The sequence below is a fragment of the Leptonychotes weddellii genome, chromosome 15, assembly GCF_054177405.1.
Source record: "Leptonychotes weddellii isolate Sample4059 chromosome 15, ASM5417740v2, whole genome shotgun sequence".
Lineage (NCBI taxonomy): Eukaryota > Metazoa > Chordata > Mammalia > Carnivora > Phocidae > Leptonychotes > Leptonychotes weddellii.
In genome coordinates, this window is record NC_138383.1 from 13,121,343 (window position 1) to 13,145,222 (window position 23,880).

A 23,880-nucleotide genomic window follows, 5' to 3' on the forward strand; every position below is an offset into this window, starting at 1 on the left:
TCATATACACTTGGCCCATTTTTACTGTTTCTGATTGATTTGTTTGAGTCCTTTATAAATTAAAGGCATTAGCTCTTTGTGGAGAACTATGCAAATATTTCCCCGAGTTCGTCATTTGTCTTATGATAAGTTTTTTAGGCAGAAGTGTTTCATCTTTATTTAATTGAATCTATCCATTTTTTTCTTTTTGGCATTTTGGTTTCATGATTCACACCTAAAGCTTATCAAAGATTATAAAAGTTGGGGCGCCTGGGCGGCTCAGTCGGTTAAGCGACCGACGGTCATGATCTCAGGGTCATGAGATCGAGCCCCCTCCCTCTCCCTCTGCCCCTCCCCCCTGCTCTCGCACTCTCTCTCAAATAAATAAATAAATCTTTAAAAAAATTGTTAAGGTAAAAATGCACCTATGTTTGCTCTTACTATTTTCAATGTGGGGTGTTTTTTTTTCTGCATTTAGATCTCTGGTGCATCTGGAATTAATTAGGGTGTAAGAAAAAAACCCTTTAGTGATTATTATGCTTCTCCAGAGGGCAGTTGTTGTCCTCTCTTTTTTGACTTGTATTCAGGACAACAGACTTTTTTTTTTTAACGATAGCTATTTATTGTGAAGTTAAATGACTTCGCAGTAAAAAAACTAATGAATTAAAGTATATCACTCTAAATCCACTTTTGGCATTTTTAAATGTCCCATTTGATTTTGCAGAGTTGGCAGTCTGCGTGTGCACTCTAACACTCTGCAATTTGTTTTGCAGAAGCAAAGGTTTGTCCCTACTTCTCTTACCATCTCCTGAAGATCCTGTCCCCTGGCACCCAACCCATCCTTTATTAAAGCAGCATTTTTCAAACTGCATGAGTCATGAAATCAATTTAGTCAGTCAAGGCCAGCATTAAACAACAATAGAATAGACTATAAATCCCTTTTGGGTGGGGGCATACCGTTATTTAAATGTACATTTCCATGAAGTGGCAGAGTCTACATCATTGTCAGTTTTGAAAGCTATGGAATATTTATACTGAAACGCCATAGTTCCGTGAAATGGTGTGAGAGGAGCCTAGACAATTCTTAGTGGGCAGGGGCGAGAGTCTGTTTCTAATGCTCTAATTATTTTTGAGGTCATTTGAAGAAGATTCTGCAGATGAGATCTAGAGAAGGTGGTTTCGCCTTTGGGAAGCTCAAGGGAGGATTGCAGTTTAGAAGGCTGAAGATTCGAGAATGAGTGAGAAGGGAGAAGTGAGAAGCTATCAGAGCAACTTAGGAGAAGGTTTTGGGGAGGAAAGATTGAATTTTTTTAGTTAATAAGGAAGCACAGTGGTTGGCAACAAAAAAGCAAAAAAGGGAGGACGTAAGTGCCTCTTCCCCTCACCCAGGTTTAAACCCGAGTCCAACCAGCGTGTCCTCTTCTTTTAGAATCCTTCTCTAATCCCAAATTCCACGTCAGTCCCGAAGGAGTGATCACAGAAGGAGATCAGCTTCACATTAGGTGCACCATTCAAGTGACGCATCTGGTCCAAGCATTTCCAGAAATCATAATCCAGAAGGACAAGGCGATTGTAGCGTACAAGAGCCATGGCAACGAAGCCTCCTACTCAGTGATGGCCATGGTGGAGCACAACGGCAACTACACGTGCAAAGTGGAAGCCAGCCGGATATCCAAGGTCAGCAGCATCGTGGTCAACATAACAGGTAAGGCTGCTGCTGGAGGGTGTGGGAATATGGCGGGCTCGAGCAGCCACCATGCTGGAATCCAGAATGGGCAATGAGGGCCGAAACTTCTGCTCCTGCTTGTTTGTCTGATGTGCTCAGGTGGGGGTGTGGTGCTCAAGGGGGGAAGTCAGTAAGCAGTTAGCTGTGGTGGTTGAGTGTGCAAGTTCTGGCATCAAATCCCAACACTGTCACACGCTACTTTGGCGACCTTAGGCGAGTTACTGAGCTGCTCTGTGGTACAACTCTATGAGATGGGGGAAAATGACAGCACTCAACCTGTAGGACTGTTAAAATGACTAAGTGACATGACTCTGCTATAAAGAGCCTCATACAGAAGAAGCACTCTGTGAATGTTAGCTAGTATGTCTGTTATTACACTACATTTATCTTTCCTCTGTGCCAAGCACTAAGCTAAATCCCAGACACAGGTCCTAAGACAGGGTCAGGAGTGAGAAAGCATTAATAAATTCAAAAACAATAGTAACAATTCTTTTTTGTTGAACACTGTTTGGTTTACCTACATTTTCAGTTCATGCTTGTAACAATGCTATGAGATAGGTATCATGATTCTGCATTTATGGATATGGAAATTGAGGCTGAGATGTTAGGTCACTCACCCAGCGATCACAGGGTTACCAGATGACAGAACAAGAATCATTCCCAGGCCCATTTGACTTCCAAACCCATGCATTTAAAAGTTCTATTGGACTCTTTTCCCCCTTTCCTGGATTTACATCTCTCCATAGTACCTATTGCCAAAAGAAATATACTCTACCTCTTCCTGTTTCTTTTATGTACCCAGGCACTAGAATGTAAGCCAATGAGAACAGGGACATTACCTATTTTATTCAGTGCTATGTCCTTAAACACCTAGAATAGTGCCCGGCACATAGTAGGACTTCAATACATATTTGTTGGATGAATGAATGAACATTGGAGGACAGGGTTTCTGAGGGTAGAGAGAGTCAGCACTTCTTGGTTGCCAAATGGAGATGTTCATTCATTCCTTCATTTACTGAAAGCCTTCTAAGTGTCAAGCACTGAGTGTAGAGTCACAGGGACAATCCACAGTATCACAGGTAGGCTGCCAACTTCCCAACTGGGTGATTGGCAAATGTGTTGGATCCTGCCAGTCTTCAGTGTGTACTAGCAATTTATCTTTGATAATGACAAATATCTTGATGGTACATGATGTTTTTCACTGATAAGACATATTATCTCGTTAGAGAAAAGTATTCAATTCAACATACATTGAGTACCTTCTGTATGCTGGGCAACTTATTGGGGATAGATAGCTGTCTAAGGTCAGTCTTTGCCCTTGAAGAATTCACAGACGTAAATAGACCATTCGAATGCAATGTCATGAACAAGTACAATAAAGGGATGGGCATACTGCTGTGAGAGCAACAGGGACCAAGTGGTGAACCAACTGACTCTTGCATCAGTCAGAGCAGCATCCTTACCCATCAGGCCAGGCTACTTGAGGAAAGCATAAAGCATCATTGGTCCCTAAGATACTACTGTTGTGTTAATTAGACACCCAGAAGTCTGTATCATGTCGGGTATGCAAGTCATTCAGTAGATCAGTCTCCCTGGCCCAAGACAGCAAAGTGTTAGACTCAGCCTGCCCTTCCCATCCCTTCAGCCTGAGTGCTCTGTGGTCCTGAGCTCTGCCCTTTCCACATGGAGCTAACTGAGCCACACCAGGCTGGCAGGCAAGCATCCTCATGTTCAAGTTCTACCAGGCCTTTGGAAATGTTTCCAGGCCCACTTAAACATCTGGTTATCCACACCCCTGTTGCTATCAAGCCTCACTGTCAGTGGATATAGTGACGTCAGCAGCTCACGATAATTTTATGAACATGAAAATCATTGAATTAGTCATTTGTCTTCGGATAGAAAAGACACCTTCCCCCCCCCCCGCCTGCCCCCCACTGTCCACCTTTTCAGATCTAATCTGTCGCCAGGGGTTGCCAGGTCTCTCAATTCTGTCCTGTCTTCTTATCTCTGTAATCACATCCTAACACTGGCCCTCACACTAGGATTATCTATTGCAGGGGTGTCCTGGAGCATCTCTGTTCCGGTTCATTCTTCAACCAGCTATAGGAGAAGCCCTTCTAATATGGCCCCTACTTGACATCACTATTCATGGGCTTAAATTCCTGCATGGTCATGATCCTTCACTTTGACCCCATCCCCTTCCCAACATCCCTCCCACTCTGCCTAGATCACCCTTTCCCCTTGGCCACTGAAAAACTTCTGCTGTCCTTAAAGACCAAGCCCCAGATCTCCCTCCAGACTCCCCCAGGAGAGTCCCATGGTCACACCTCAGTTCCCACCACACTCTATTCCTGTCTTTATGTCAGCAGTCCCTGCAAAGATCTACCACCACCACTCTGAGTAAGCTCTCAAAAGACCAAGTCTGGGGTTCAACTCACCTTACATCGTTGATACTTAAAACAGAGCCTGGCACATTGTAGGAGCTCAATAAATATTCATTCAATGAGCAAGTAAAAGACTAATCCTTATTAGTCTACATGATGGTCCCGCCAGTCTGTTACATTATGTCCTTTAGAAATGAACTATTGTTCCCTAATGTTTCATTCCTAATTCTAAACCATCTTGCACCTACTTCTGCAGGATGGTTTCTACTTTTTACATTTTTGTTTACATATTTTTAAACAGAGTTGTTTCTTTGGGATTCTTGCTGAGTCATTTTTTCACATTTTTTGGTATACACCCAATGAAATTGTAAGGTATTTTAGGATGTCTCTCTTTGGTTCCTTTCCCCACTCCTAAGCTAGAGCTTTTGATCATGCTCTGAAAACAGGTAAGTCAATGCTTATATGGAAGGAAGGATGGGATGTGTCTTAATAAAATATAAATTAATTATTGGGCTACCCCCTTACTTGAGGTTTTATTTGATTTTATTGAGGAAACTAGGAAAGCACTGGGGACTGATTATGATGGAAATGACTTCCATAGCTATGTAATATCAATGACAATGACAGTGTTGATTGGTGTCCCCAAACCTGTTAAATTTAGAACCAAAGGTAGATTTTGATTCCCTGACTCCTGGCTGCATTCTCAAACCTGTAGTCCAAGAAGCTTTCCTAAGAGGAACTTTGGGTCTCTGTTCTTTTCTCAATATGCAGATAGTCTCAAAAATTACTGACTCCTGGGGTGCCTGGGTGGCTCAGTTGGTTGAGTGTCTGCCTTTGGTTTGGGTTGTGATCTCAGGATCCTGGGATTGAGCCCCATGTTGGGCTCCCTGCTCAGTGGGGAGTCTGCTTCTCCCTCCCCCCAACCGCCCCCATGCTTGCTTGCATGTGTGCTCTCTCTCTCTCTCTCTCTCTCAAATAAATAAATAAAAATAAATTTTTAAAAATTACTGAGTCCTGGGGCGCCTGGGTGGCTCAGTTGGTTAAGCGACTGCCTTCGGCTCAGGTCGTGATCCTGGAGTCCCGGGATCGAGTCCCGCATCGGGCTCCCTGCTCAGCGGGGAGCCTGCTTCTCCCTCTGACCCTCCTCCCTCTCATGCTCTCTGTCTCTCATTCTCTCTCTCGCAAATAAATAAAATCTTAAAAAAAAAAAAAAGAATTACTGAGTCCTTCCTTCTGCATCAAAAGCCATAATCTTGAAGCCAGAGTACACTTGCTTACACGAAGGACCAAGTCTTCGCAGCAGCTAAGTAGTTAATTAGTAATTTCCCAGTATCTGAAAGTAAAAACGCATTCCATAACTACAAAATCTTGATGTATTTCAGGGAATATTTAAATAAGGAGATGCCAAGACTTCTTAAAAGTCAACTGTATCTTTACTGTTGTTGACATTCAACCTGAATTATGGTACTAGTGACTCCTTAAAGTGGCATAGAATTCTAGCTTACGAAGTATTCAACCTCAGGAGGCTTCAGGTGTCATCTTCATCTTTCTCTGTGGGAAGTTCGGGAGGGATGGGGGCCAGCTGCCACTTCTCCCCAACCTCACGCTCTCACTCTGCTTCAAGCCTGCACTGCATCCCTCCTGCTTCCAGTCTGGGCCCCTTCAACTCCATCCCTTCTCCTTCCAGATATCTCCTTCTAACACACATCTGATGCCATTCCCCTGACCCAAACTCTCCATGGTTCCCATTGCCCCTAGGATACAATTCACATTTCTTTAGGTGGTTCCCAAGGTCCTTCAAGATCTATAGGTCTTCCTTCTACTCCCACTATGTTCCAGGATGCTTGAACTTTCAGGTGCTCCTTCCTGCCAGGCCCGTTCCTCTGCTTAGAACACTCCCTGTTCACCTGGATAGCTTCCTGCAAGAGTCCCTTCCTGATTCTCTCTCTTCCGTCTCTGTAAGGGGCCCATGATTGGTGCCCAGAAACATCTCACCCCCTTCCACTCACTGGTTTTTCAGAGCTATTTTCCAAGCCGAAGCTGGAATCTTCCGCCACCCGTCTGGACCAGGGAGAAAGCCTGAACCTGTGGTGCTCCATTCCAGGAGCACCTCCAGCCAACTTCACCATCCAGAAGGAAAAGATGATTATGTCAGAGTCTCAAAATTTCACCAGGATCGCCTCAGCGAGGGACAGTGGGACATACACCTGCAATGCAAGCATGGGCAAGGTGGTCAAGAGAAGCAGTGGAGTCCAGATAACCGTGTGTGGTGGGTACATCCTCACTCGCTCAGAGAGTCTTGGGTGGGATGAGACAGAGACAGTTTATCACCAGCTGCACCCTCTCCAGGCTGAAGGCAGATCACACTGAGGCAGGGGAAGAACTTGGGGGAGAGAGAGCGGTGAAATGAAGAGACCAAACAAGTGGGTATTCCTGCTCCAAGTACAGGAAGGAGGCAATACAAGGAAAGCGTAGGCAAAAGTGAAGTTCATGGCTTTATTGTGGCTGCATGCTGATGATGTGGCTGAGCTGGCAAGATTCTGGCTGCTGGAACAGGCTCCCACTCCAAAGGTCAGGGAGGAAACACTCCTTATTCAACACTAAACTTTAGGATCTAAGTTCCTGGCTTTTATCCATATCCTGACTGACTAGTAAGCCCAGGTCTTCTGGTGGGCAGAATGTAGGTACTGGGACCACCTAAAGCCATGTTTCCCAGAGCTGACTGTGCATGCGAAACTGGGTTAGAATGCAGATCAAGATGGAGCCAGAGTCTACATCTCTGACTAGTGCCTGCCTTGGGGATGTTGGGCCCTGGACCACCCTCGGAGCAGAGGGTCTCTAAGTGACAGTGGAACTCTGGTCAGGCTGTCATAGGCAGCCTGCAACTCAGTCTGCTGCAACTCAGTCACCATCCTTCAGTTTAACCCATGGATGTGGTTTAAGCAGCCAAGATTTTAGTCTCAACTCAACCAGGGTCATAGTCTCTTGTCAACTCACTCGTCATGGAATTCCCAAGGAAATAATACAAGAGACAAACGTGGGTCATTACATTTCATAAGCTTTACAAATAAGCAAACTTCTGCATAAGGACCTCGTAGAATTCTTGCTTCTCGAGGCATAGATGCGGTTTACTCTCAAGAGAGCCTGAGGCACTGAAAATTTGTTTTCAAATCGATTCCACCTGGGTGCTTGTTATATTTCTTATGCTTTTCCTGTATCTTACCTCAACACAACAGCAACATACGGGTGTGTGAGCATGTGTAGGTGAGATATATGAAAATATAAATGGATTTAGGGGGATGTAGTGTTTTTCTTTTTTTTTTTTTTTTTGTAGTGTTTTTCTTGTCACCCTTTTTTGTTTATAGCATTCACTTCCCCTCTCCCTCGTCACCACACACACACACACACAACCTGTCCCTCTTAAAATAGTCCTATGAAGGTAGGTAAGACAGGCAGGTAATTATGGTAATGCCAGAGAAGCAAAGAGCAGAGTTTGGAGAAGGACCCTCTTGGGCTGGATGTTCTGTTTCTGCCTTCAGTGTTGTTCAGGTTGTTTCTCTGTCGTTCTAGAAATGCTCTCCAAGCCTAGGATTTTTTATGACTCCAGCTCCGAGGTGATAAAAGGACAGACCATCGCAGTCAGCTGCCAATCCATAAATGGAACCGTGCCTATTTCTTACCACCTTTTAAAAGCAAATAACATTTTGGAGAGCCGTGACATGACCTCAAATGAGCCTGCAGTATTCAAAGACAACCCAACGAAAGATGTAGAATACCAGTGTATTGTGGATAATTGTCACTCCCATACCGAAATGGCCAGTGAAGTTCTGTGGGTCAAGGTGATAGGTGAGTTGTTGTGCTGTGGGAAGAAATCCTGTGGTTTGCAGGCTTTACTTCACATTTTCAAAGGTTTGGGGTTGCCCCGGGGGGTTGTATGCACAAGTGGGTGGTACTTGTGCAAAGGCCATAAACATGTGGCAGCGCGGGCCCAAGGCCTAGGTAAATGGGTCCAGAAGATATCTGGTGGCTCTTGGTGTGGCCAGTGACATCTCTTTGCAGAATCTTTCAATTGAACTGCTAAAATATCAGAGCAAAGTGTCCTGACGTCAAGAAGCACTAAAGTTGTGTTTTGGGGCTCCCTTAACATTTGCTCCTTTTTAGATGAACTGACAGCTATCTCTGAGAATTGTAGACCAGAGTTTTTCTCCACTATGGACTCTTGGGGAGGCAGATTCTGTCATGTGCAGAACCTGCAGCCGTCAGAGCTTCAGGCTGTAGTCTCATGGGACTCGCGCTGTCATACTCAGGAGAAATATACCATTGTGCTGGGGTGGATGTTTTTCCTTGAGCCTCTGTCTTGTGCCTCTCAGGAGGCCTCAGGAGGCCATTGTTTGCATCTCTGAGATATTCCATATCCTTTTGTAAAAAGTTCAATATGCTTCTTCTTCTTCCTCCTCCTTCTTGTTTAATAACTGCCTATCTGCAGGTACCACTGTGGACCTCTGAAGCAGGAGAGAGATTCCTGCTTCTATTAATGTATGGTCCAAAAGGAGCCATACTTTTCAAATTAATTTCAATATATATAAAGCATCTAATGCTATAGGGCATACAAAAAAAGAAAACATGTTCTTTACTTTCAATGACATAACAAGAAACACAGGATGTCCTGATTAAATAATGCAGAAATATTTTAGTATGTTTGAATGACAGTGCAAGGAAGCATAGAAAAAAAATGTTACTAGGGAACCCATGATTGTCACATGAACTATCCTTACAACAATGGTGATAGGAATTCAGGGCATGAAAGATATCATCTAGCTTGAGTTAGAAGAGCTGGGTTAGGAGCCAGGTCTTGACAATGGGTCAAGAAAGGGCTGGAGATGGCTTACCAGTTAAATACATGAGCAAAATGTCTCCATGGAGCAGTTCAGAAGACTGGGTAGATCAGATGGCTGGAAACAAAAGATTGGGACTGGAGAATCATTGGATATAAACTGAAAAAGTGACTGAGCTCAACTGTGAAGGGCATCGAATGCCAGTCTTCAGAGTTGAGAATTTGTCCTGTGTGCAATAAGAGCCAGAAGAGGAAAGGAGGTCATGAGGAGGATGGAGCTTGGGGGAGATTAACCAGGGTCCTCTATCAGTTAGAAGTGGAAGCCTCAAACCTCACAATACCTTAAGAAGCCAGTGCAGAAGCCCACCTGAAACTGTTTAAATTGGTTTAAATTGGGTCAATACAACTGGTTAACATTACTGAGCCCTGACCATGTGGGCACCCCAGTGTGAAGTATTTTAGCAGATTATCTCCATTAATACTTACAATAGCCTTGTAAGATGCTTTAAAATATTATCCTTATTTTATGATGATGCAGTGAAGGCTTAAGATGAACAGCTGGTGGGCAGTTGGGCTGGGAATGGGGGCCGGGCAGCCTGGCTCCTGAAGCTGGCTTGCCACCACCCCACTGTCCTTCAGCAGGAGAGAGGCTCTCGAATCAGGCTCTACCCTCCAGGACTCTGCCCTTAAGATTGAACTCCACCCTCCCATCTCGGGCCTGGTGCTCCCTTTTGTGGGACAGGCATCTCTGTGGTCTGGCCACCCACTGCACTCTCAAGGAGGTGGTTCATAAGTCAGGTGCCAGGGGCGCCTGGGTGGCTCAGTTGGTTGAGCATCCGACTCTTGGTTTCAGCTCGGGTCATGATCTCAGGGTCGTGAGATCGAGCCCCACATCTGGCTCAGAGGGGAGTCTGCTTGGGATTCTCTCCCTCTTTCTCTGCCCCTCCACCTGTTCTCTCTCTCTAAAATGAATGAATAAATCTTTTTTAAAAAATAAAGTCGGGGGCGCCTGGGTGGCTCAGTCGTTGGGCGTCTGCCTTCGGCTCGGGTCATGATCCCGGGGTCCTGGGATCGAGCCCCGCATCGGGCTCCCTGCTCCGCGGGAGGCCTGCTTCTCCCTCTCTCACTTCCCCTGCTTGTGTTCCCTCTCTCACTGTGTCTCTCTCTGTCAAATAAATAAATAAAATCTTTTAAAAATAAATAAATAAATAAATAAAAATGAAGTCAGATGCCAGTCTGCTGACCAGTCCATTCTCACACTAATAGGAAAGTCTGCTTGGGAAGACAATTGAGGATCAGGATTTTGGTAATTAAACTTGTAAAATGTATATGGGAGGAAATTGAGTCCTGCTTGGATCTGCTGGGAATGCAAGGCTGGCAGGGCTTCCCAGTAGAAATGCCCAGGTCAGAATCGAGACCTGGAATCCAGGGGGAGTAATCGGACTAGAGCTGTCTATTTCGGCATTAAATGCTCTATGTTTATGTGTTAAATGCACAAACAGAAGCTATGATGTAGGTGAGATCACCAAAGAGGAGAATGGAGATGGAAAGCTGAGGACTAAATTTTGCAGAAAGTCCATATTTAAGGGGCAAAAGGAAGACAAACTAGTGAATAAAGAGGGTGTGACAGGTGAGGAGGTTAGAGAATCTAGGCTGGGATGCATCGGAGAGGCCGCAGAGGAAGCCGCACTGGTTTGGGAAAGCCGCAGATGGGAAGACTGGAAGGACACCTATGAAGACTGGAATTAATCTGCTGGGGACTCAGGGATGGGAGAGTCAGGATCGGGTGACCTTTGGCGTTTTCTTCAAAACCAGAGATGGAGAGCAGTTTCCAAAGCGGAGGGATGGAAGTCAGGTGACAGGGGTAACAAGAAGGTGGGAAATGAGGATGCGAGAGCAGTTGGTTTAGAACATTTGTAAAGGAAAAGGGAGAAAAACAGGAATAGCTAAAGATAGTGGGTCAAGGTTATTCGTAAGATCTGGAAGTGCCATACATCTTTGTAAGCACAGGGAGGGAAATCACACACACACACACACACACACACATTCACACTCACCCACACACTCACACTCACACTCACACACTCAACAGGGCACAGAGATGAACTATATCATCAGGCTGAGTGGTCAGTAATCCTTGAGGTGCTAAGTGAAGGGAGGTGTCCCTAGCATCTTGTGTGTAAACAACACGTGGGCAAAGGAGGCTTCGGTTGCTGTCCTTCTGGGCTAAGGAGAGGAGGGGAGATATGAAGGATGTGGGGTGGGGGTGGTGAATTGAGTAAAAGGCACACACAGTCACGGTCCCAGTCTCTGTCACGGGGCGGCAGGAGGCAGGCCCTGAGCAGCACTGTGTCATGTTCCCTCTCTTGCACCTCCTCCTTTCCTCAGCGCTGTCCCTTTCACTGCCTTTCAGCCCCGGTGGATGAGGTCAAGCTCTCTATCCTGCTGAATGAGGATGTGGAGTCTGGGAAGGCCGTCGTGCTTCGGTGCTCCGTGAACGAAGCATCTGGTCCAATCACCTTCAGGTTTTACAGAGAAAAAGAGACCAGTCCCTTCTACCAAATCACCTTGAATGACACCCAGGCCATTTGGCACAAGGCGAAGGCTAGCAAGGAGCACGAGGGACAGTATTACTGCACAGCCTCCAACAGAGGCAACCGGGTCAAAAACAGTCCCCAAAGCAACATACTGACAGTCCGAGGTGAGTCAGGGTCTGAAACATTGGGATCTAGTGTGGCCTCCAAGAGCGAGGCCAAAGCCTCATCCCTTGTAAGAGGAAGTGGGCAGCTGTTTAGCTCATTTCACTGAGGGTTAAGAGACCAATGTCCTCCAGGCTCTTTTGTTGCAAGTGATAGACATGCATCCAAATTAAATATAAAAGAGGAATTGGTTATTATAAAAAATTAGAAATGTCTCACATAGTTGTAATTCCAAATTCTTGGTCAAGAGATACCAGTTGGCCCATCTTGGGTCAAATGTCCACCCATGGACTACCTATGGCCAAGGGGATTGGGTCATGTGGAAGGGACATAGTTAGGGGAGCCCACACAAGTGGGTAGAAGCTGGTTTCCTAGTGAAGGAGAAGGGCTGAATAGACCCCAGAAAGGAGTCTGCTTCAGTCCAATGGTCCTTTAAGACCATAGCTGACTCTGTAGCAAACAAACAAACAAACAAACAAAAGACACACAAAAACATCTCTCCACCAGCTATGAACAGTGTCCTTCAGAGGTTGATGTTCATGTAAGATGCTGGTTACAAGGACTATAAAAACTAGTCTTATTTGTTGCTTAAACCTGGTATTATTTCTTGCTGGCAGAGGAAAAACCTATGTGTGTGTGTATGTGTGTGTGTGTGTGTTTTTTTTTCTTCGTTCCCAGTCTTTCTTGCCCCATGGATAAAAGGACTTATTGCAGTATTTGCCATTGGAGTGATAATTGCCATCTTGGTACTTGGGGCCAGATGTTATTTTCTGAAGAAAGCCAAGGGTAAGTACAGTTCTTTCATTCCACTCTGGTAGGTTGCCCTGTCCAGGAAACTGGCCCTGGACATGAGGGGCTTCAGCTTCATGGAGGGCTGGTGCTCTGCCCCACTGGGAACTGAGGAGATAAAACTGGTGACAATTGTTTTTCTCCTTGGGGTGTCACCTTGATAACCAAAGATTTTGGCTTTGGTGGGCATAAAGCTTTTATTGCCCCCTTGGATTTAGTTAGGCACAAAGGAAAGCGATTGCTTTCCTAGTTGGACAACCCAGAAAAGCTGCATCTGGGGGGAGGTTGCATCTACATGTGGTCAGAAGATGCTGTTTCTGTGGATTTGGCCACACCTAGTCCTGCAGTTGGTAGAGTGCTATGGAGACCCACCTAGGCCCCACCCCCCCATCCACTGAATGCCTCCTAATTTGTCCATGATTTCTACCCTGTGCTTGAGGTTAACCACACATGGAAGGGAAGCCAGGATCACCCACTGACACTCAGGAATCAGAGTCAGCTAGCATGAACTTAAGGAAAAGGGCTTGGCCCCACTAAATTCTGCAAAAATTTTTGTAGAGTAGGGCAGGTTGTTTTGGAGCCCCGGTGCTGCTGCCTGGGACGGGGTGGGGGCAGACGGGATGAGGAGGGTCCCTGGGCTTTTTCTAGAATAAGAAAGCTGCAACCCTTCTGGGAAGACAGGCTCCAGAACCAGCCCTTTCCTAAGGCTGACCCTGGCCTTGGTCTCAGGCCAGCTTGGAATTAAAAGCATAAGGACTGATGTAGCCTTTACTTCTTGGAATCATCTTGAATCAAAGAGATAGTTGCCGGTTTATCTGGCTTACCTGGTTCCTCTCCTGTTGACTTCATCTCTTATCACATTCCACTAAGGAAAATTGCTCCTGGCTAAAACAGTCAAAATGTCCATATTTCTGGAGGAAATGATGTGAAATCTCTTGGTATAAGACCAAGAGAAGACCTACTTTGTTTGTTTATTTGTTTGTTTGTTTTTTTCTTCTTTTTTTAAAAGCAGGAATATATTTGGCTTTCTTTTCTCTTTTTATGGGCATTCAATCTTCAAGAAAGTCAGATATGGTTGAGATGAGTCTTCCTATCTGGTACAGACGTGGATACTTTATACTAACTTTGGATTTTCTCTTTCTCTTTTAAAGCCAAGCAGACACCAGTGGAGATGTCCAGGTCAGTGTGTGTACTTGGGAGAGAGGTGGCTACTCTGTAGACATGCATCAACTATAGGGAGATTCTGGTCCTTAGAGAATTTTCAGTGTCTCTTGGAAAACTCAGAAAAATAAGGGTCTTCAGTGTGAGTAGCATAGGGACACGTGTGTCTTTGGCTCCTTGGAAGATTGCCAACTGTCCTTCCATGGGAAAGAATGGCTTTATTCTGAGGTCATGTCCTTCTTATGCTGTTCCTTGTGAGATCCCCTTTTCCTTATGAAATTATATTGGATGGAATTTTTAAAGATTGCTTACTTGGCAAAATAGAGTTGGCCTAAGGAAAAAAAAAAGGTGGTAATATTTTTACTGTTCTTGAAATCCAAAATTCAAAAGTATGGAAAGGGATAGCTCTGTCCTGGAGAAAAACAGTAGCACAGGATGAAGAATTCAGAGGGGTGGGATTCACCTTGGCCCTGACACTTCTTATTTTTATTATACAAAAGCCAAATATCCAATTTTTATTTCTCAATAAAATACATAAAAAGCTTCACATATTATATATAAATTAAAATGAGTTATGCAGAGTCCCATGCAAAATATTAAAAAGTGTCATTTTCATTTCTAATTTGAGGCTAATATTGACATGTATGAGAAATTGTGTGAGAGCAAATAAAACTCTTGATCAACAATAATGAAATCATACGTATTGCTTAAGGCAAAATATTTTGTATTTATAGTAACTATAATATACAGTACTATTCAATTTGGCAGACATAGTCTTTATCTGAAATGATTTCTATAAATACATACCAGAATACATTTCTAACAGGCCATTTATATGTAAGTGAAAGTAACAAGGATATATGTGTGTATATATTTGATTAATATAGGATAATTCTGGTGTGTCAAATATGTATGAGATGATGGACTATTTAATGAATGGAATAATAGAATAATCAAGCAATTCTGGAAATAAATGAAGACCGTCCAAAGGAGACAAGAAAAAGCTACTTCTTCAGAGCTTGCTATAGTAAGGGAGGGCCCTCACACTTCTTTTAACAGCAAAGAGTTTTTGTCAACATTTTGGAAAAAATGTTTATTTTCCACAGGAGAGGGTCAAGTTTTCCTCACTTCAGAAAATGCCCCCTGGTTTTCTCGTATCTTTCCTTGATTGTTTTCGTGGTTTGAAGTTAGAGCCAAAAAAAGTCATACTCTTTCTTTCCTCTTGAAATTTCCTTTTAAGGCCAGCAGCACCACTTCTGAACTCCAGCAACGAGAAGATGTTGTCAGATCCCAACACTGAAGCCAACAGACATTACGGTAGAGTCATGGTTTCCTGCTAAGTGTTTTCCCCAGCTGGCCACAAACTCCCTCACCCCTCTTAGAAGCAGAATCTGTAGATGATGGGGTTCAAGTTGGAAGGGAAGCCCTGTCCTCAAGCAGGGGCACTTCATCTAACTGGTCGTGGAAGGGTGAGCTGATAAGCAAAACAAAAACTTAGGAAGAAAGGCAGAACGTTCTACCCTAATCTTAACCACCTCCTAAACATCCCCGGGAATGAAAGGTGGAGAATAATTATAATGCTGCAGATACCCATCCTGGGTTACCTTCCAAAACTTTGAACATGGCCCAGGTATAATCATTATCCTTTTGTTAGAGAGCGAGAGACCAGTTATCAGATGAAGGCATTGGTAAAAGATCTTCTCAGATGGAATTATTTATTACAAGCACAAGACAGTTTCCACTCAGCTTTTGCCACAACTGATTTCAATATTTCTCTGTTAGTGGAGGCATTTAAAAGAAATGAGTGGTACAAAGAGTACGTGGTGATAAGGCTTTAGTGCAAGCTTGGAAGTCGGCTCAGTAGGGTGGGAAGCCAATCCCCGCCCCCTCCCCCCCCCTGCATTTCTTAATCCCATTAGGTCTCGGAGAAAATTGCTGCAGTCTTGGAGCCAGGGTGATGGCCGCTTCCCAGCGGGGCAGATAATTTTATCACATGCAATGTCCTGTCCCAGACCAGGTTGGGGGCAGTTTTCTTTATCAGAAGGTCTGGGAATAGAACGCCCATGTTCTTTACTAAATGTGTAAGTGTTCCACAAAATGAGAGTTTTAGGATATGCCTCTTGCAGGGCGTACTTGAGGCATATGTTTTAAGAACTGAGCGATTCTTGTAACTACCAAATCATCAACCTTTAAAAAGTGAATAAAACAGTGCCTGGCTGGCTCAGTTGGCAGAGCATGAGACTCAGTCTCAGGGTGGTGAGTTCAAGCCCCACACTGGGCATGGAGACTACTTAAAAAAATAAACATGTAAACAAATAAACAATAAATAAACAGATAGAAGAACCTGGGAATTCCTGAAGTCCATCAAATAGAACAGGAACTAAAGAAAACATACAATGTGGTACAATCCTTACTAAAAAGTGAATAAAACATCTGTAATAACAAAAGTAATGGACCAATAAAGAAAACAGAGTATCATGTAAGAAACTACATTCGGAAATATTTGGACTATTTAGCAAAAAGTAACCCAGTGTTATAGGGGAAATACCTTTTTGTGGTATAAGGGGGGTTCTTTTGGTTATTTGTATTATACATAAATACGTAGACACTAAATTGAATGCTAATATAGACTTGTATTAAAATAGGAATTCCCCCAAATTTCTAAAATGCAAGAAATACTCTAACTCTTATATTGTCTCTCCATGGATTATTTCACTTTATAAAATATTTTAGTAATCACAATAAGTAATTAGCTTAAATGCATAATGGAAAATCATGTATTCTTCAGAAGTATTTATATTATTTATAATCCATAAAATTATTTTTAATAAAGAACAACTTAATAAAAAAAAATTAAGAAGTTCTTTTTGCCCACTGAAGTGGCAGCCTGGAGGTACCACAATTTCTTTAAACTATGTTCTCCTGCATCCAGCTCTCTGGTTGGAGAGGGTTAGTTTGCTAGTGTTTTTCATGTTTCTGGTTATGGGCCTATCCCTTTAGAATTAAGCTTAATTTCTTTTTTTTTTTTAATTTATTTATTAGAGAGAGAGAGTGAGAGAGAGAGCGCAAGAGGGGGTTGGGTTAGAGGGAGAAGCAGACTCCCCGCCGCCGAGCAGGGAGCCCGATGCGGGACTCGATCCCGGGACTCTGGGATCATGACCTGGGCCGAAGGCAGTCGCTTAACCAACTGAGCCACCCAGGTGCCCTAGAATTAAGCTTAATTTCTTTTTTTTTTTTTTAAGATTTTATTTATTTATTTGACAGAGAGAGATCACAAGTAGGCAGATAGGCAGGCAGAGGGAGAGGGAGAAGCAGGCTCCCTGCTGAGCACAGAGCCCAATGTGGGGCTCGATCCCAGGACCCTGGGATCATGACCTGAGCCGAAGGCAGATGCTTAATCATCTGAGCCACCCAGGCGTCCCTAAGCTTAATTTCTAATGAGCTTGCTCAAAGTGAACAATTCTGAGTCTTGAAAAATTCATAAGCAGAAGTATCCCACCCGTGGGATGGTGGGCTTCACTGGTATTAGAAAGTGACCACACAGAGGTCGGATGGGGCCATAGGGGGACGAAGAGGGAATCCAGAATCTTCTATACTGCTGGTGGACCGCTACACTGACGAAGTTAGGCCTCACTCTGTGTGTTAGTGGCACTGAGTTTTTGACAAGTTATATAGGAAACTAGGATTTCTGTTGCCACTCATCCTCTTTGTTATTTTTCAATTAGGTTACAACGAAGATGTTGGAAACCATGCAATGAAACCAATAAATGAAAATAAAGGTAATTATCGAACTAAGTTTTTTTTTTTATTAGAAACATTTACAGAAAAAAAGACCCCTAGGAAAGAACTAAAACTGTTAAGACCTGGGGATATTACCCCCCACTCCCCCGCCGCCCCAGTGACCCTGTCGCCAGCTGCTGTGTAAAATGGGGGTGGCTGGTCACTTGCTCCAAAGATGCTATCTTGTGTCCTTACTGGAAAGTAACCTAGGGGCCCCTGGGTGGCTCGGTCGGTTGAGCATCTGACTCTTGGTTTTGGCTCAGGTTTTGATCTCAGGGCTGTGAGAATGAGCCCCACATCGGGCTCCGTGCTCAGCATGGAGTCTGGTTGAGATTCTCTCTCCCTCTCCCTCTGCCCTTCCCCCAACTTGTTCTCTCTCTCTAAACTAAATAAATAAACCTCTTAAAAAAGAAAGACAGTAACCTAAATTACAGTAGGAAAGAGCTGGGTTATACCTACCAGGGAACTGGGTACTGGGTACTGTAGGAGGATCTCCTCTCTCTTGGATAGTAGAGGTGGGGGCGTTTTCTAAAATAGCATTGTGGTAAATCATCAGGTTGTACACCTTACACTTATACAAGGGTTACATGTCATTTATACCTCAATAAAGCTAGAAGGAAAGTGTTAAGGGTCTGGGATGGGGAGAAGCACACAGGGTACGTCGGGGGTAATAAAAATGTTCTTTTTCTTAAAAAGGCGATGGGTACACTGCTATTTATTATTATTATCTGTATTTTATTCCTAACTTACAAATATTCTTTGACACCTAAGTATTTAATAAAAATAAAACATACACTATAAAAAAATATAAAAATAGCATTACTGCTAATTTTTAAAGACAATAAACAATAGATTGCTTGCTACGGCCTTAAAGCTCAGAAGGATCGGCTAACTCATTTTTCAAAATTCCCTTCCCCTCTGGCCTGCTATCACAGGAGCCAAAGATATAAAAGAGATAAATACCGGTGTCCTTGAGCACACATCAGTTTTTAGTGCTGGTGAGAAAGACTCACTCTGAGACTTCAAAAACAAAATGAGGGGCGCCTGGGTGGCTCAGTTGGTTAAGCGACTGCCTTCGGCTCAAGTCATGATCCTGGAGTCCCTGGATCGAGTCCCGCATCGGGCTCCCTGCTCAGCCTTCTCCCTCTGCCCTTCACCCTTCTCTCTCTCAAATAAATAAATAAAATGTTTTAAATTAAGTAAACAAACAATAATGTTACTTTGAGTTAAAGACCAACAACTTTCCCACATTTCACCATAGCGGCCCGACTGCTTTCATTAACTTGTTTTTCGAAGCATATGGCTTATATTCTCAGAGCATGTTTGGGCTGGGGAAACCTGTTCCCCATTGTCTGAGATTCTTTCCATCTTGGAAATAGCTTTCTATGCCTGTGGCCGTGGAATAGGCTTCCAGAGTTAACTGCGTGGCTAATCCTGAGCTTTTGTAAATCCTTCCCCTGTAGAAACAAGGGGACCTGGGCAGAAGGGTCCCTCCACATCCTGGGGATAGCAGGACTCATCACTGTCTTCCCCAGCCTGTGGTGTCCCTCTCACCCTGAATGGCATTCAGCCTGTGTCTGGCTTCCTCCACGAAATAGGGACTCCTTCAGTCCTTTGAGTGGAAATCTCTAATGCGGGCGGGGTTTTGTCTAACTGTGCGGTGCTGTGGTTCTTTTGAGCAGAGCCTCTGACCTTGGATGTGGAGTACACAGAAGTGGAAGTGACCTCTCCTGAACCTTACCAAGGTAAACAGCATTACTGGAGTGGCTCCGCACGCTTTGCTCTCTGCTTGGGTGTAGACACCAGGGTGAGCTATGCTATGACCCAAGGACAAGGGTCCCTTTGGTCAGTCAGAAGGGAGGCAGTCAGCAGACAGACCTGGGCATGCCTACAGCAGGAGCGGGGACCCCTGCCTAGGCTTTTGAGGCATTAAATTTCATTATTATTTTTTTTTTTAAAGATTTTATTTATTTATTTATTTTTATTTATTTGACAGAGAGAGACACAGCGAGAGAGGGAATGCAAGCAGGGGGAGTGGGAGAGGGAGAAGCAGGCTCCCCGCGGAGCAGGGGCCCGATGCGGGACTCGATCCCAGGACCCTGGGATCATGACCTGAGCCGAAGGCAGACGCTTAACGACTGAGCCACCCAGGCGCCCTCATTATTATTTACCATACTATTAATAACGAGTAGGTTTTACTGAGCAATTACTAAGTGCTAAGAAATGTGTTTGCTGAGAGACCTTTTGAGGGCCGCCTCACTCCTGGGTGTTTTGGGTTTTCTTCCAGAGCTACGTTCCTTGCCCACACCTAGCATCTTCCTTAAAGAGTTGCTTGCACCTTGAGCTTGGGGAAATGAAACGCATGTTTGAAGGTAGTGAGGGCTTGGCTCGTTAAAGGGACTCTTGGGTAAATGCTGCTGAAAACACAGAGTCCCCTTCTGTGTAAACAGTGGCACTGGTTTCCCACTTCAGGTTTTGTTTTTCTGTGTGTGGTTCTCTCAGGGGCAGGCTGGCTGGAGGTCCCTGGCGCTGGTGCGGTGCTGGGGACGCTGACTCAGCCTGGGCCACTCCATAGCGAACATGAGAGCGTCAGTTCCAGTTCCTTTTGGCCCCACCAAAACCATGCATGTCCTCATAGCCCTCCCTCGCCCTAGCTCTCCCACAGGCTGCTGCGCTCAAAGGAGCCTCCCAGAGCCTTCTGGCCCTGCTGGGAAGCTCTTTACGGCTATAGCCACGCATCCCCCTTCCCCCTTCCAGCCTAAGGGCTGCAGCTGTGTCCACTCGGCCTGGCAAGCTGAGGGCCGCTTTCCAGGCTGGGAATGCCTAGCATTACCCAGAGTCACTGGGCAGTGGCATCCCTTTATCATCTCTGGCTCCATGAGTTGGGAGGAGTTGTGTGTTCCTTCCTTCTTCCTTGCTTAGGTTCTGGGTACCATGTCAGCAGGTATGTGCACGGAATCTTGAGATGAGGCTGTCCCCTACGGCTCCTAGGCTGTGTGCTGCCCAGTGGGGCACCGTTCCCACAGTCTGCAGTCAGAATGGCCCCTAGAGTTGATGCTGCCCCATCTGCATGCCTACACCGGGCATCCTACTTCTAAGACTGGACTGGACCTGGGAAGGTGGGGGCCGTGGCAGGCCTGGAGTTCTCTTCCTCTTTATTTCATTGTAAAGAGGTTTGCTTGTTAACAAAGTAAGGGTCCGGGCGCCTGGGTGGCTCAGTCGTTAAGCGTCTGCCTTTGGCTCAGGTCATGATCCCGGGGTCCTGGGATCGAGTCCCACATCGGGCTCCCTGCTCGGCGGGAAGCCTGCTTCTCCCTCTCCCACTCCCCCTGCTTGTGTTCCTGCTCTCGCTGTGTCTCTCTCTGTCAAATAAATAAATAAAATCTTTAAAAAAAAAAAATACTTAAAATTTAAAAAAAAAAACAACAAAACAAAACAAAGTAAGGGTCCTTGATGGGCCAGCCCCTGTGCAAACAGCAAAGGTACAGATAATGATCCCCACCCCCCAGCCCCGACCCATGGAGGTAGAGCCCGTGAGGGAGCCAGGAAAACAAGGAACTGAAGAATATATGGATAGCGTCAGGTTATGGTTAGTGCTCGGAAGGAAAGGAATGGGGAGCAACGAGAAGGCAGGTTTGGGGGCTGGCATTTAAGCTGGGGCCTGAAGGGCACAAAGAAGGTGGCCCCGCTAAAAGGAGAGAGGGTTAGGAGAACCCAGGAAATGGGAAGGACAGCGCGAGGTGGCCCAGAGCTTGACTCCTTTGAGGATCTGGAAGGAGGCAGATCAGTGTTATCACCAGGGGAGAGGGGGTGAGGGTGGAGCCAAAATGCTGGCAGTGGATGGATTCGAGATAGATTTCAGAGACGTGGCAACACTGGATGAGATTTTATGGCAAGGATCGGGGAGACCGAATCACTACAGGTTGCATGACTGACTAACCGGATGGACGGTCAGGATGCCTGAGACTGGGAGGAACAGGTTCAGTTAGATGAAACATGAGATGCCCAAGAGGAGACAGACAGCACAGGGGGCCGGCGCTCAGAAGCGAGTCTGGGTCGGCTGTGGCTAAAGGGGCTGTAGGGGGCTCCCCTCCAGCCTTCTCTGGTCCCGCCAGAACCTGCCAAAAATGCCCCCCCGCCGCCACCCCGGGCACTGTGCATCATGGGCTCAGTCCCCTTCCTCTTAAGGGGACTTCTGGCCAGGATGGGACGGGGAAGACTAACAAGAGGGCAAGGCTGCCCAGAGATTTTGCATATGTGCAGAAAAACCCTGCTGTCCCCTGACCCTCCAAACTCTGCTGGGCGCTCAAGCAGACAGGGCTTGCCCTGGGCTCTGGCCTTGAGGTTCTCATGCTCCCCCCGCAGAGGGCCAGGTCCTGCCCCCTCCTCTGCCCCCCGCTGGGCCAGGACGAGGTGGGATTATGAGCGCTGTGCCTGATGGCCTCAGAGGGTTTGGACTGGAGGAAGCTGAAGGAGAAAGGACACAGGGTTTTGTCCTTGGAAAAGGGTCCATTTTCCACTCTTTCGAGAATGTTTCCATGTTAGAGCGTCTGGTTTTCTTTTTCTTGCGTGAAGGTGGGGTGGGCTCTAAAGGGAAAAGAGGTCCTCGGACAGGCTGAGGAGAGGTGCTTTCCTTGCCAGGCCGAGTACAGCTGCAGTCACCTTTACCCACGTTGCTGCGAGGGTCTCGGGAGAGCTAGAGGGAGTGCCACGTGGGTGGAAATGGAGAGTTTCTAGAAGATTCAAGTTGAGTTTTCTGGACCCAGTGTCCTGGGTGCTCAGGGATAGCAGGGCAGGGCAGGCCTGGCCTAGGATGCTGTCCCCTTGCTTTCTCATGGGTGGCGGGTGGGGCGTCACTAGGGTGAGGAAAGGGCTTTGTGGTTTCAAGGCCAGTGATGAGTAAACTTGATCTGGTCTTAGCCAACCCAGTTCCCTGTCCTCAACGCTCCCTCTTCCACAGCTGGGATGGGGGAAGGGATGAGGATGGTGCCCAGCTCTGCCTCTGACTGGCAGCTGACCAAGGAATCACTGCAGGGTGGAGGCAGGGTGGGAAGGAACTTGTTAAAGCCGGTCTGTTGCTTGTTTGCTCTGAGGCTAATTGCTGGGAAAACCCCATGACGTTGAAGCCATCTCTTTCTTGGTTAAACAGAGAAAAACAGAAGCCAAAATAAAGCCCCATCCGGAAACATCCCTGACAGCAGAGACAAACAGCCTGTTGGCCTGGGTTACTCATTAGCAGGCAGCTGCCGAGCAGAACAGGGTGGCTGTGATGAGCTGCCAGCCCCCACCCATCACAGGGGGCAGAACTGGGGGAGAGGGGGCAGCAGGAGGAATCACTGGGGCAGCTGCAAGGGTAGCCGCTCTGCCAAGAAGTGGAAATCACCCTGCTGCCCGGGTTGATCCGCAGTTATAAGGAGGAAGGGGGTCAAGTGCAGCTCTTGAGTCCAGAGGGTGTTAGAGTGTCCCCAGGGTGACCAGAGAGGTCTACCAGCAAGCCTGGGGGCTGTGGCTCTTACAAGAGTGTCCAGCCCCAAGGCTGGGCCACCCCACCTCATCCCTCCATTCCTTCCCCACGGCCCCCACTCCCACTGTGGGACAGGGTCTGAGGATGAGCTAGCAGGGACCCCAGGGCACCTGATATACAGCATCCTAAATCATTTCTCCCAGCGTTGTCTGCCCCACAGACTGGAGCTCCCGAAAGCTCCAGGTCTGAGTTACCTTTTCCCTTCCTTGTCCATGGTGCCCAGCGCACAACAGGTGTTAGGATCATACTGAACGCGTGACTTGCCCAGGCCTAACATGGCACAGAATCCCTTAGGGATGTGGTAGATCTCCAGGAGATGTGGGAATCCCTGGAGTCTCCCTGTATACCCCCAAATCTGGTGCCACGGACGGAGCATGGGGAGTGATGTAAGCATCTCTGCTGGCCTCTTAGAGAAAAGCAGGTGTCCTGGCAGAGGGGTGCTTGGTTTCTCAGCCACGCTGGTGAGTACCAACTCCTGTTTGGTGCCTTGGGGGAGTCATATGAAGCCTTCTACAAGGCCCTGGCCACCCCAGATGGCCCAAGTTCACCTGTTGGGGGATCTGAACCACCCCCCACCTCCAGGCTTCTTCCTGGTGTTCAGGTCCTGGCACAGGAACCACCACCATTCACCATTCAGTGTCTAATGAATGACCATGGTTTTAATCCTAAGATCTAAAACCTCAGGGAACAGGCTGACTATGCCAAGGCCTTCCTGAAGTTCAGGGTCTGAGACAGAGACCCTTGCAAGGACATTGGTGCCTTCGCTGTCCTATCAAACCTCTATGGCTGCCTCCAGGTAACTGTGCAAGGCCTGGGATCGGGAGGTGCACCGGACCTCAGGTGCTGCTCTGGAGGAGCTTCGGTTCCACCGGGGAGACAGTCGTGGGGACAAATAATGTCAGTGTGGTCATGGGCAAGTGTCCCCAAAGTGCTGTGGGAGCACAGGGGTCCTGCGTAACTGCCCTGGGCACAGGGAAGGGGTGAGTGTGTTAGGGAGTAGGTAG

The 23,880-nt window shown here is 46.2% G+C and overlaps 2 protein-coding genes across 21 annotated transcripts in view; one reads left to right on the forward strand and one right to left on the reverse strand.

The window, feature by feature from the left end:
- The window catches only part of LOC102738999 (testis-expressed protein 2), a 254,143-nt gene that overhangs the window by 139,217 nt on the left and 91,046 nt on the right, over positions 1-23,880 (reverse strand). The window lies entirely within an intron of this gene.
- The window catches only part of PECAM1 (platelet and endothelial cell adhesion molecule 1), a 79,015-nt gene that overhangs the window by 15,740 nt on the left and 39,395 nt on the right, over positions 1-23,880 (forward strand). For 13 of the 20 annotated variants that reach the window (XM_081804675.1, XM_081804677.1, XM_081804687.1 and 10 more), the window contains exons 5-13: positions 1,409-1,684; positions 6,110-6,358; positions 7,660-7,935; positions 11,337-11,624; positions 12,301-12,408; positions 13,563-13,590; positions 14,813-14,889; positions 17,298-17,351; positions 19,035-19,097. In XM_081804675.1, coding sequence (XP_081660801.1) covers positions 1,409-1,684; positions 6,110-6,358; positions 7,660-7,935; positions 11,337-11,624; positions 12,301-12,408; positions 13,563-13,590; positions 14,813-14,889; positions 17,298-17,351; positions 19,035-19,097 — 1,419 coding nt within the window. The remainder of the gene's footprint in view (positions 1-1,408; positions 1,685-6,109; positions 6,359-7,659; positions 7,936-11,336; positions 11,625-12,300; positions 12,409-13,562; positions 13,591-14,812; positions 14,890-17,297; positions 17,352-19,034; positions 19,098-23,880) is intronic. The other 7 variants (XM_081804676.1, XM_081804679.1, XM_081804693.1 and 4 more) reach the window with 3 other exon arrangements.